The sequence below is a fragment of the Heliconius melpomene genome, chromosome 20 (assembly GCF_056956725.1).
Source record: "Heliconius melpomene rosina isolate 202511_hmr_F chromosome 20, ASM5695672v1, whole genome shotgun sequence".
NCBI lineage: Eukaryota > Metazoa > Arthropoda > Insecta > Lepidoptera > Nymphalidae > Heliconius > Heliconius melpomene.
In genome coordinates, this window is record NC_140408.1 from 6646417 (window position 1) to 6659684 (window position 13268).

At 31.9% G+C, this 13268-nt stretch overlaps 2 protein-coding genes across 2 annotated transcripts; one reads left to right on the plus strand and one right to left on the minus strand.

The window, feature by feature from the left end:
* Positions 1 to 2470: 2470 nt before the first annotated feature.
* Positions 2471 to 6331, plus strand: phtm (cytochrome P450 enzyme phantom). Its single transcript, XM_085204606.1, has 8 exons — positions 2471 to 2604; positions 3433 to 3753; positions 3839 to 3984; positions 4624 to 4823; positions 4933 to 5383; positions 5469 to 5615; positions 5736 to 5910; positions 6017 to 6331. The coding sequence occupies exons 2-8, from the start codon at positions 3435 to 3437 to the stop codon at positions 6196 to 6198; spliced, it is 1620 nt and encodes a 539-aa protein (XP_085060732.1). The 5' UTR covers positions 2471 to 2604; positions 3433 to 3434; the 3' UTR covers positions 6199 to 6331.
* A 131-nt stretch (positions 6332 to 6462) lies between these two features.
* On the minus strand, positions 6463 to 9737 carry Cyp18a1 (Cytochrome P450 18a1). The gene is made up of 6 exons (XM_085204605.1): positions 9188 to 9737; positions 8823 to 8944; positions 8477 to 8701; positions 8117 to 8321; positions 7737 to 8001; positions 6463 to 7649 (listed from the first exon to the last, which is right to left on the minus strand). Exons 1-6 carry the CDS (start codon positions 9570 to 9572, stop codon positions 7229 to 7231), a joined length of 1623 nt encoding a protein of 540 aa, XP_085060731.1. The 5' UTR covers positions 9573 to 9737; the 3' UTR covers positions 6463 to 7228.
* Between the last annotated feature and the right edge of the window lie 3531 nt (positions 9738 to 13268).

Below are 13268 nucleotides of genomic sequence, written 5' to 3' on the forward strand. Positions count from 1 at the left end.
TAAATATCCTTTTAAATGTTCGGAGGCAAGTTACGCGGGCGTCTACCTCGCGTTAACCTTGCATTGTGTCAGTAACACTGCTCCCTGAATAACTGTACGGTGGATGAATGAAAATAGCAAAAAGTAGTGTTCGGGTACTTTAGACCGCCAGGATTGCAGATAACGAAGCTCGTATGTTCTATTTGAATCATTTTTAAATGTATTACTACTGGCAACATATTCTATAGTATTTCTATTACAGGTATAGTATACATCGATATTTGATTATTTTTATATTTTATTTGTTGGATCCATTACATCGATTGACTAAATTAAAGTAAATAACCACAGTAATTAATAATAGATATTTAATAATAGTTTTTAGGGTTCCATATCTTAAAAGCCAAAAAACGGAAACCTCATAGGATCACTTTGTTGTTTGTCTGCCCGTCTGTATAGACCATTTCTATATCGAGAACGCGTGGATGCTGAACGCTGAAATTAATATCAGATATTCAGGTTTGTGGTTCCTTGGAGCACAGAAAAAAACCAAATTTCTAAGTGAAAATAATCAAAGCATCGTTTTACCAGCATCTTGCATGAAATTCGGCACGAAATGAGGACTTACAATAGAAATAAAGGAAAAACTGTTAATTTATAGATATTTCATAGAGATAAACTTTGTATTTGCAGTTTATTTCAAACAAAATGTGTGCATACGTCCGCAAACTTAAGTTGGCAACTTTCTTCGCCCCGTGATTAAAACCTTTCCCGTAGACCTACAATTATAAAATTTGGTAAGACGAACTTGGTGAAAACTTGCGGTACAAATAAAAGGACAAAAAAATCCGAAAAATGTAAAAAAGACTATTACAAACTTAAAAATGTAGCTTATAAGTCAATCTTGAAATCGGTACTGAACCCTCGGTGGGCGAGTCCGACTTGCACTAGACAGATTTTTTAGCTCTCTCGTGTACACAGACAAAAATAGACAAAATATTGAATGATAGTATTCATTTCCTTTAAACTGATTGATAGTATTTGAAATTGTTACGATTAAGATAATTTCTTTATGCCAACTCAATGATTGTTAATTAACACATGAAAACTTTGATAATTTAAAGATTTCTTATAATAGTAATCAATGAGAGTTGTGGCACGTGGATATGCATATACCTATTAGCATACAATTTAAACGCTAATAGTGGATCATTATGAGTGGTCCGATAACAGTAGATCGGCCGCTGACCGGCCTTCACACTTCGAGCAGCTTATGCTCACGCCTGCGCCTGCGCATTGCAAGACCTCGACGTCCGTCTCACGCTGTCAAACTTATCTTATACTTTTGAATTTATTGATTTAAATCTAATTACCTCTTAGACTTTTGATACTTATTTTGGTAAAATGTATGTATAACACATTAAATATAATATGTGTAAATATTAGTTAAAAACGTTATTAAATCTACAACTCCATGGAGACCAAATAACTTTTGATGCAACCATTCATTTTCTTACGTATTACGGATTTTATTTATTTTATTTATATAAAAAAAAAATCTAGTATGTAATAACTTCAATATTTCCGATGCAGAGAAAGTTCTTACAATTAATTATAGAGTTCTAGCTTATCCTCTTTTATTATATTATTACTATGTATTATTCATATATTATTTATCATTAGCATGTTTGTTCAATGTTACACGATATCCCTAACTTCCGTGTCCCTTGTGGAATAGGAATCTGCTTCAAGTAGACATATTCTTTGATATATTCAATTTTAATACCATCCACCGTAATATCCATTTCTCTTAAGCTTATCATTAGTTTTGTTTTATTGGCATTAACTTCAAGAGCAACTTCTTTACTTTTATTAGCTAAACTCTGCTTCGTTTCTTCGATTGCTCCTGGATTCTCTACTAGAAGCACCAGATCGTCGGCAAACCTTAAGTTGTTAAAGCGGGTCCTATTGATGTTCAAATCTAAGTTAGCCCAGTCGAGCTGACTGAGAATATACTTGAGTAAAAACTAGGGCGAGGAATTGAATATATTAAAAATTATTCATTTAATTTCAAACATAGAATTGACTGACAATTATTATGACTTCTAATATGTTTTTTTACGACATTATCATAATTTCTATAAGGAATGTTGATATTTGATGTTTATAATATATCACTTCCTCGAGCAGGAATCGAACCTACAACCTGTCGCATTAACAGTCGCACGCGGCAAGGCACCACGACTGGCCTCAACTTATGTAAATATCTACTACTTAAATATTTAATAGTAAATAGTACTTTTAAATAATTTATATATTTAATATATAAATCAATAAAATAAAAACTTACAAAATTTAAGTATAAGGAAAACAAGAATATGTATCTCAGGTATAGCATAAATATTTAACATCTCACAACATCTGAAAAAGCGTAACGTTCTCGAAGATTTTATTAACATTCTTATAAATAACAAATTTGTCTGATATCGCTTGTTTACGACGCGTTTGGTCAGTTGTCAAGCGTCAGGCCATGTGATACCTTGGTTACATCTAATGCATTGGAGTTCTCTATTAAATCCCTTATATTTAGAACATTGTTATTACATCGATACCGTAAGACATAAGGTGAGTCTATTTATAAATATTTTATATAAAACCTCATTCCAAGTTGAGCGCGACACACAAATAGAATGCAAGCCGGGCTATGCGTCATATTCACGTGCGTTTACTATATTTTAAGTTGGCAGCATTGACTTGTACAGATTTGAAAGGTTGACTCAATGACATTGAACACTGTATAGATCAAATGTTATCGAACTGTTGATAGGAATCCTGATAAAATTCGATATGATATTTTATTTTGTACTATAATACGTTATACGAATATCAGTACCTGCTATGCAACCTTAAGACTGTAAAGTTATGACATCATTTTATGTTAGAATAGTATTTATGTCTTATTTACATTTTATAGGATAGGCAAATATTTTATGGGATTTGAGAAATATTTTGAAAATTGTTATTTTTACCACTATTGGTATACCAACTAATAAAAAAATTACGTTTTGATGCAGTTTGGTTAGTCCAACTGTAACTGTATTAGTTTAATTATTTTTACATCCAATATCTGGTATTTCTTGAATTAATCTTTTATCAAACAAAATTCACAGTTACGTTAATGATTATAGGTGTTTATGTTTCCTTAAATATTTTTTTTAAATATTTGTGGCTAATAATATCTGTAGTTAATAAATTGAAAATTTAGATCACTGAACTCACGTCTAAATTGCTACCCAACGTACAGAATGATTGTTTATAACTATTAATATATATTTTCATTACAGAGAAAATATAATTTTAATTTATTTCTATATCAGCCTAATAATAAATTATATTAATTTTAATAATTTCCCTTTATTAATTACTTATCTGTACATTTTTTTTCTTTTTTAGACATGGATTTTATTTTTATATTTCTTGTAACTTTTGGTTTGGGATTTTGGATTTTCAAAAAATTAAATCAATGGAAACAACTTGCGCCGGGCCCTTGGGGCTTACCTATTGTTGGATACTTACCATTTATCAATCGGGATTATCCACATCTGACGCTAACAAAGTTGGCTAAACAATATGGCCCTATATACGGCATTGATATGGGAAGTATCTATACGGTCGTACTGTCTGATCCTAAACTAGTACGGGAAGCTTTTGCAAAAGATGTATTTTCTGGACGAGCACCATTATATCTAACACACGGAATCATGAAAGGAAATGGTTAATATAATATTTTGATTTATCTTTGTATATATTTTTGTATTACACTGTCAGTACCATACAAAATATAATGTTGCTATATCAGGTCTCATATGCGCGGAGGGTGCACTTTGGAAAGACCAACGTAAACTTATAACCTTATGGCTGAAGAGTTTTGGAATGAGTAAGCACAGTGTGGCTCGAGATAAGTTAGAAGAGCGGATTGCCACTGGCGTCATTGAATTGATAGAGGTATTATACAGCTTATTTTTATTTTATTTATAAACTTGACATTATCGTTGGGAACCTGGAGTCATGTCTGGTGAATACGATGTATTTGAGTTCAGAGATTGCCCCGTATTTAGTTATATTTTTCAATTTCTAACCTAACTTATAGAGACGTGTCGGTTGGCGAAACTTAACATCTATGTATATCAGGCATGTAAATAATCCTCTAAGAGGAATTTGAATAGATAGTAATGGTGGAAAAAAATTGCTGCATTGAATTCGGAAATATCATCTACATGTGATCTTTTTTAGGAAAGGTTAATGAAATAAAATTAAATATTCTGAAAAAGGTGGATGATAAGTCTAATTTTAGTTATGGACTTTTATATAAAAAATATAGTATCTATAATGTATTTTTGTACGTAACAAATGGTTATAAGCTAAAGTTTTTGTTGAACGTAAGATAAAATAAAAAACTGTTTTTACATTCGACAAAAACCGTCGTTAGTTTTTAGAAGTGACCTTTTTGATGGCACTGACAAATGTTACTTCGGCTACTTATGTAAAGATCAATTCAATTCTTACAATATTATAGTACATATTTATCATCTGCTTTATACATTTGGTTCAAAGAAATAAGCTAACTTCTTTTTTAAATTGTAGAACTTAAACGGAAACACTGGAGTGGCGATTAATTTATCTAATTTGATAACCAATTCGTTAGGAAATGTTGTCAATGACATTATATTTGGTTTTAAATTTCCACTTGAAGATAAAACATGGCAATGGTTCAGAAATATTCAAGAGGAGGGCTGTCATGAAATGGGAGTAGCGGGTGTTGTAAATTTTTTGCCATTCATTCGGTGAGTGGTAATTTTTTGCATGCAATTTAGATATAAAGAATCATAATAATATTATAAGTTTATATTATATTAAAAAATATTGCAAATATTAAAAAAAAAAATGTTTTAGATTTTTTTCACCCTCTATTCAAAATACTATGCAAGTGCTTATACGAGGGCAAGCTCAAACTCATAGGCTCTATGCTAGTATTATAGCCAGACGTCGAACGATGCTTGGCCTAGAGATCCCAAGAGGTGCTGCACATTCAGAACATGCTGAAATATTTAAAGATCATCCTGAGGGTTTCATCAAATGTGTAAAATATAGTAATCATGCATCTGATACAACAGTACATTATTTTGACCCGAATACGCTTATTCCATCAAAAGAGGAGTGTATCTTAGATAACTTCTTAATAGAGCAAAAGAAAAGATTTGAGAATGGCGAAGAAAATGCTTATTTCATGAGAGATGAACAGATGCATTTTCTGTTAGCTGATATGTTTGGAGCTGGTCTGGATACAACGGCAACTACTCTCTCATGGTATTTGCTATTTATAGCCATTCACCAAGAGGAACAGGTAATTTACACCTCCAAGAGTTACACATATGGACTCATAAAGTATATTAAAACAAATTGAGCTAATAATTAATGTCTTTCATTAGGAAAAAGTAAGAAGAGAAATTTTGTCAATATATCCAGAGGATTGTCAGATTGACAGTACAAAATTGCCTTATCTTATGGCTACGTTAAGTGAAACACAACGCATTCGCTCAATTGTACCAGTAGGAATACCCCACGGAGCCTTAGAAGTGAGTCGGTTTACAAGTCATTCTCACACTATTAGTGACATGTATACATGTATACATACATTTATAAATGTACGTAATTAATCACTTATATATTTGATTTTTATATGCATTTATTTCTAGGATACATATTTAGGAAATTATCGCATTCCGAAAGGAACTATGGTTGTGCCACTACAATGGGCCATTCACATGGATCCTTATGTTTGGGATGATCCCGAAAAATTTAAACCATCCAGGTTTCTCGACGAGGAAGGAAATTTACTAAAACCTCAAGAGTTCATTCCTTTTCAAACGGGTAAATCATTAATTTAAACTTAAATATTTTTAAATATCTTATTAATTTTAGATGTTTTAATTTAATTTTCATTTATTAAATTAACATAATTCAAACTTCATTTCAGGTAAACGAATGTGCCCTGGCGATGAGCTTTCTCGCATGTTATCTGCAGGGCTTATAGTACGTCTTCTGCGATCATTTCGAATTCGCTTAGCTTCCGAGCCTCCGACAGTCAAAGAGATGCAAGGAAAAATTGGAGTGACTTTGTCAGCACCAGCGGTTTCATTTATTTGTGAAGATATTTAACATGGATTTATTAAAAATGGGGGGAAAACTGTATTTTTAGTATAGTAAAAAGGATTGTACTTACACCCATAAGTGGTTGATTTTTATATTTGGATTGGAAGTGAATTATATTTTCAGTGGTGTTTTTTTTAAACAACATACATTTATTTCAAATATTTCTATGTACGTATACTCTTAGTAAACCTTGATAGCTCTGACTTATGTTATAGCAATATATTCACTTTTTTAAACATAGCTTCTTGTAGGGATTATTGAAAAACAAAATATAATTCAAAATTATCATTTATTATAAACTACTTACATATAACGTAATTGTAATGCATTGTTTACAAAGCTAAGGTAAATATTGGTAATACACTAAATACCGAGTTCTAGCTCAATAAGGCAACTTTGTTGCTAACAATTATTGTTTTACATACAAAAACACTATTACAACAATTATTGTCAATTATAAATAAAAAATGATATAATTACAGCGACAAATGTTACCGCTCTTAGACTAGTTGTTGTTCCTATTCTATCGTGAAATGTTACTTAGAATAGCAAATATGATAGGTACATATGTTACTAAAGTTGTAAATATTAAATGAACACAAAGACATCTTACGGAAATACTATTAGGCACACTAACTCATTTAACCTGAGATCACACACAACAATCATTCTTCAGTGCTATCTATTAATAAATAACGATCATAACATTATTATATTTTGGTATGGGAAACTAGAGTTAAGACGTTATGGAATTAACCATATTTCTTAACGAAACTGTTACTTCCACGTGTCATCTGATTCAGGTCGACCTCAAAGATCGTCAATCTAAACATAATACTGAAGTTAAAATAAAAATGTATAATCTCAACGATGGGAATTACAGTACACTTAATTGAACACTTTATGCACAGCCTCGACATACACGGGGTGATGTCGTCACTTACGAATAAACTTAATTAAGATTGTCATCGATGCGCTCTAAAACGAGTGATCATGGAATACTGGTGGGTATGTTGTGGCAGAGTGGGTGACACGCCTAGTGCGCGCCGACGTGGCGGAGGTGCGGGTGGTCGTGCAGGACCACGGCGGGCGGGGCGGGCGCTGCTCGCGAGATGAACTTTACGCGGAACAGCTGTGGAGCGATGGTCGCGCCTACGGTGCCTTCAAGAGAAGGGGGAGCTGCGCCTGATTCTGATTGTAAGTCGAACTGATGCATCATACTTGCAAAGAACATAAACATTTCGACGCGTGCCAAAACGTCCCCTAGACACATACGGCGACCAACACCAAAAGGCATGAAAAATTCAGGTCGTTTAATTTTTCCAGTTTCGTCTATAAATCTGCTTGGATTGAATTTGTTAGGTTCTTCCCAGAGATTTGGATCCATGTGAACGCAGTTAATTAGCGGAACGACTTGTGAGCCCGCAGGAATTCTGTAGCCGTTGATATGGACATCTCTGCAAATAAAATAAGCATTTAGCATCTCAAGTTTATTTTTAATTTAAATATATAATAACGGTTATCATTATTAAAATAATTCTTACTTTGTGGGACAGTGTGCTGTAGCGAGGGGGACAATGCTAGACATACGCAGTGTTTCTAGAATCGTAGTTTCGGTGTATGGTAAATTGGGCATATCCTCAATAGTCGGTAGCCGCTCACGGCCGACTACTGCGTCCAATTCTTCTTGCACTCGCCTTTTTACATCGGGGTTTCTTAACATAAATACTATCATCCATAAAAGTGATGATTTTATTGTCTCCATACCAGCAGAAAACAAATCTCCTAAGATTTGTTTAAGTTGTAATTCTGAAATATTTTTAAAAATTATACAACGGGTTCAAGTATATATTTTTTCGGTTAAACATTTTTTACTTTATTTTGTTATATTATTTTATTTTAAAATTATATATTATATATTTACCATGATCTCTTCCATCAAATAGATCCCCGTCTCTTCCTTCCATCTTAGCTTTTTCAATTTCAATTAAATAGACGTCAATAAGATCTCTAGCATTATTGATGTCCAGAGTTTCCCTATGTTCATCAATTAAAGTTTGATAAAATGCAAACATTTCTTCACGATTTTTTGCTACTTTTTCTTGTACAAGGGCTTTTCCAGGAAGATACTGTAACATAAAAGAAATATAAAATATACGGAAACGTGAAGTCATTTTATTAAACGAGCATATTCTACAAAAAATACATAGTGTAGATATTAATTAGAAATACAATTTTACGTTGATTTTAAAATTATATAAATAAATAAATAAATTTCACTTACATTGTATAGCGGAATATATTCTCCATAGTGAATTTCTCCAAAAAGTTTCATACCCTCTTCTATTAAATGATTAAGTCTTGCAAATCGTGCGTCTCCATGACTAAAACGTACTGACATGGTGATACCGCAGATCACGTTAGATACGCCCAGGGCAAGTAGCGGGTTTGGGTCTATTGCTTCAGCTTCAGTCCGTTGTAAATTTGCAATCAGCTCATTCACTTCACACTGATAAATAAATATATAATTAAATGATAATTCGTATATTAAAATTACACAAAATATTTTCAATAAACTCTCTCTCTCTTTCTCCGATTTAGTAAATAATACATTTTATTTATATGCATACCTTAATACGAGCTTCCATAACTTTTTTCCCATTGCCCATGTAAGTCATGCCAAATTCACGCAGTTTCTCGTGTAAGAAACGGCGTTGGCTTTTCCAGAGACGGCCCTCACTGTTGATGATACCTGCACAATGGGGAGGAGTTTGAGACTGAGTGTGTGGGCGGTACCTTATGCCTACAGCACTTTACAAAATTCGCACTACTTACTACTACTTAATTCAAGAAATAAGTACATTTATAATTTTAGTTATACGGCAATATAAAAATAGTGGAATTTAAGAATTTGAAACTTTTATTTATATAGTTTAGAATTTAAGCAAGAAATTATGAATTTAGCATTTAGATTTTTAAATAAATAAATATTTACCGAGACCATCCAAAATATGCATTAACGGTGTACTGGGCCGTCCAGTAAACTCTTCTCGGCGAAAAGCTTCCCGAATCAGTTTGTAATCACTCATCACCACCGTTAGTTGATTTCCAAGGCGGGCAGAAAATAGAGCACCATAGTTTCTTGCAAGCTCCAAAAACGTTTTATGCCGAACTCCGAGGAAGGGAAGGTAGCCAACAACAGGTGGGCTCCACGGTCCTGGCGGCAGCTTCTGGATTTCACGCACTAAATTTATCAGCCGCAAAGCCAAAAAAGTCACGCCAACGGTAAACAGCAGCGGCAGCGACGTACGCGAACAACAGTAGCTCACCACTTGCCACAGGCCCCACAACAATTTAGAGTTTGTTAACATTGTTATCATTTTAATTTTTTTATACGTTTACAACAAAAAAAAATATTTGAATAGTGAATCAACTACACATAGTATTAGTGCGCGGAGAGTTAATCACGACAACGCGGATTCCTAAGCACTTTAATCGTATATCGCGTGCGACTGTCGTCTGCGCACTGGCGCGGCGCTGGCGTGGCCTTGCGAATAAATACGCGCGGGTGGCGCGCGCGCAGGCTCGTCCCACCGGCACTCCTCTCTCCGCGACTTTTCCGTCGGTCGGTTCTGCTTGCTACGAGGCGTAGCGCTCGCGTCGTAGGCCCACTTCTAAATATAAATTAAACTTTTAAGAAAAATATCTTTCAACTTTTAATATAAAAAAATGATTGTACACACTGTTTTGCTTGTAATAAGAGATAGCGGTATGTTTACATTATTATTGGTTCGGAGATGGGTATTGATGTCAGTTTATGAACATGCGTTAAATTTGGCGAGGGGTTAGAGAGGCCATCGAGGTCGCGCGGGTGTGCATGCAGATGATAAGATTAACAAATTGCGTAAGTTAGTGCGAAGCAAGGTGACGGAGGGTCGACGACTTGCGTACGTAGAAGAGCCTTGGGCGAAGTTCTATGCGGCCCGACCTCTAAGCGACACTAATATCGCGCGTAACATTTATAATATAAGTTAATAGTTTTTTTGTTCCATTATTTTTTTTAATTTGTAATAAAAGAAAGTAATCGAAAAATATATAATGATGTTCTGGAATAATATTCAAATAGAAGTTTAAGTATTTTTTTAAAATTGTGAAACATTTGAAAATTTGTTATTTGAATGATTATTTGTTTTTATTAATTATAAAATAATAAATATTTTTATATGTATTTTAAAACAATTTTTAGCTTAAAATAAGTTCATAATCTTTAATTAAATACCGACAAATTACCGAATACCAGCAATGCATACATACATTATTATAGAATATATTTTTTAAATTTGTTTTGACGTTCTTTAATATCAAATATTCATACTGAATCACACACATTTATAAAAGAATGTAAACCTATACACGCTTTAAAACCAGTTTCATAACTTATTTAATCAATATAATAAAACTAAAAAAGGAATAAGATTAACCTTTAATAGACAATGATGATTCTTTCCCTATTTGAAAAAAGACACATTTATATAGCAGGAATAATAATATTTTTTATTTATTCACCTCATCTTTATTTTTTTATTAAAAAAGCTTAAATTCATATAACAGTAATACTCAATTAAAAATATATATTTTATTTTAGAAATGAAAAAAATCAACGTAATTTCTTGAAGTTTTGAATTTAGTAACTTCATAAAATTAATTGCAAATGTTTATTATACAATAAGTTTACATTTTACGTAGCGTACTGGCAATTCGAGCACTCGGCCAAAAGAGCAACGACCGTCCCTCTCGATCTATGATTGTAGCAGATATTACGTTATATACTATTAATTAGGGCGTTAGACATTCTATTCACAAATCTTTAATAGCATTTGACCAGAAAACATTTATTCATATGGAACTTTAACTTGAAGACATTGGTAAATTATTAATTCCTAAATAATTAAAATTGATATAATAAATTAAATCCGCTTTGATGCCGTAAAATTCGATGTTAATATATGTTTTACAAGACATCGGCAAATTAAATATTCTTTACGTTAACGCAAACAAAAATGAATATATCTACATACACTTATAGTAAAATAGTAACTAATTGTGTCTGTTTATGGAATATATATCACAAAAATATTATTGGGCATTTATCAGTATCAGTAACGGAGTGTCTAAACACTAGGTTTGCAGATTCCTTTTGCGCTACCCTGCTAAGTGCAGAATACATTGTAAAGAATGTAGTTACAAGTAGTACTATTTTGTTTATTTTTTTTATTTTATTAGCTTTTTATGACGCTTGGCTCTCTATTCTCTTTTTTTCACCTCATCAGTTACAAAATGATAAGTTTAAAAAAGGCATGATATATGGTCAAGTTGAGGGCTCTACAAAACTAGGGCGACATCTCAATCATCATCTCTTGGAGATAAACTTTTTACCTTTTGATTTGTCACTTTACACTCTTATAGAACTGGTTCATTCTTTGATCGTTATTCATTGTTAATACAGATGTACGAGAGTTCTCTACTTATCCTCATTTAATGACACCTTGACATAAATATAATAATGTATTTTAAAGCCGATAATGAAAAGAAACAAATTAGTATATTTACTTATTTACGTATTAGGAAAATCCTAATATATTCAAAATATGTATTCATTATCCTAAAACCTATTTTCATATTATAGAATAAGATTTCTATATTCGTATATTTATGGAATATTTTTCAAGACACCTAAGAATAAGTATTAAAGGTTTAATCTATATAACTAAATTTAATTTTTATGAATATAATAACATTTCGTATGAAAGTAAAATTCAATTGTACGTGATTTATTTTTTACTTAAAATACTTATATGAAAAGATGAGACAAATATGAGATATGAGAATAAAGCCTTACAAAGACTTATCATCGTTATTAACATTTATCTCATTTCATAATGCTTGGACTGCCTCCACGTAGTGAAAGTGGTACAAAGGGTTCATATTTGATGACAATGGGTGGCAAAGGATTTTGAGGTTTACGCGTATGAAGTTGCAGTTTAAAACATGATATTAATTAGTATAAAAAACAAATACATCTGTCAATTCTTCTATCATAGGTAATAATAACAAAAATAAAGATAAATTTAGTAACTGCCTACAATAAAAAGTGAAATTAGTCAAAACGCGTGAGTGTTCCACTTTTAGTTATAGAACTACATTAGTACGTGATCTCGATTAAAAAAAACCAATTCATCATCATTTGTACAAAGCGCCGAAACGAACGTGGAGGAAGTAGGGGATAAACCGTACTAGTCATAAATATTTTTTTTTCTTCTGAAAATATTGTATAATATTTCCTATTACTATTTCTCTTTCTCTTTGCTACACATATGATTTTCGTTTTAAGACATGTATCAACTTATATTCTTTGTAAAATTACAAAGTTTTTTTTAATTATTCTATATTATTTTTTTAAACTCAAGTACATACTTATATAAAATATGGCGAAAATCTTATTTACTTATTCTGTAAACAAATAGAAAATAAAATTAACATAATAAAATAATTATGCTTGGCTAAACCCAGTACCAATATCTTTATTGTTTTAATAAAATTATTTAAAACAGAAAAAAAGTCTTTCTTATAAAAATATCACAATATATTATTTTCTAATTGGTATACTTTCCCCAGCTGCCTCATTTACCTAACTAACGTGATTGAATAAGTAGATCTAAAAATTGCAAATGAAGCATATTCTCTTCTTCGTCAACCGATCACGTATTCTATTGACCCTATATTAAGAATCGATGACGAATTAAATAATAAACGCATTTTCACGCAATTTACAAAAATGTTTGAGAGACTCATATTTACTATGAGTCATCTAACCTTTTCCGGACGTTTAAAAATTTGACTTTAAAAGTTGATTTTAGAAATATTTTACAAAAATTTTTTTGATTGCAATTTTTCTTTCAAAATGTTGCAAATATAAAAAATATACATAAATGTTTTAGCTTCACATTGTATCTCGCACATTTCCTGGTAGGCAGAGACAATTTGGGAACCTAGTGTTCAAGATACACCGTTCCCAT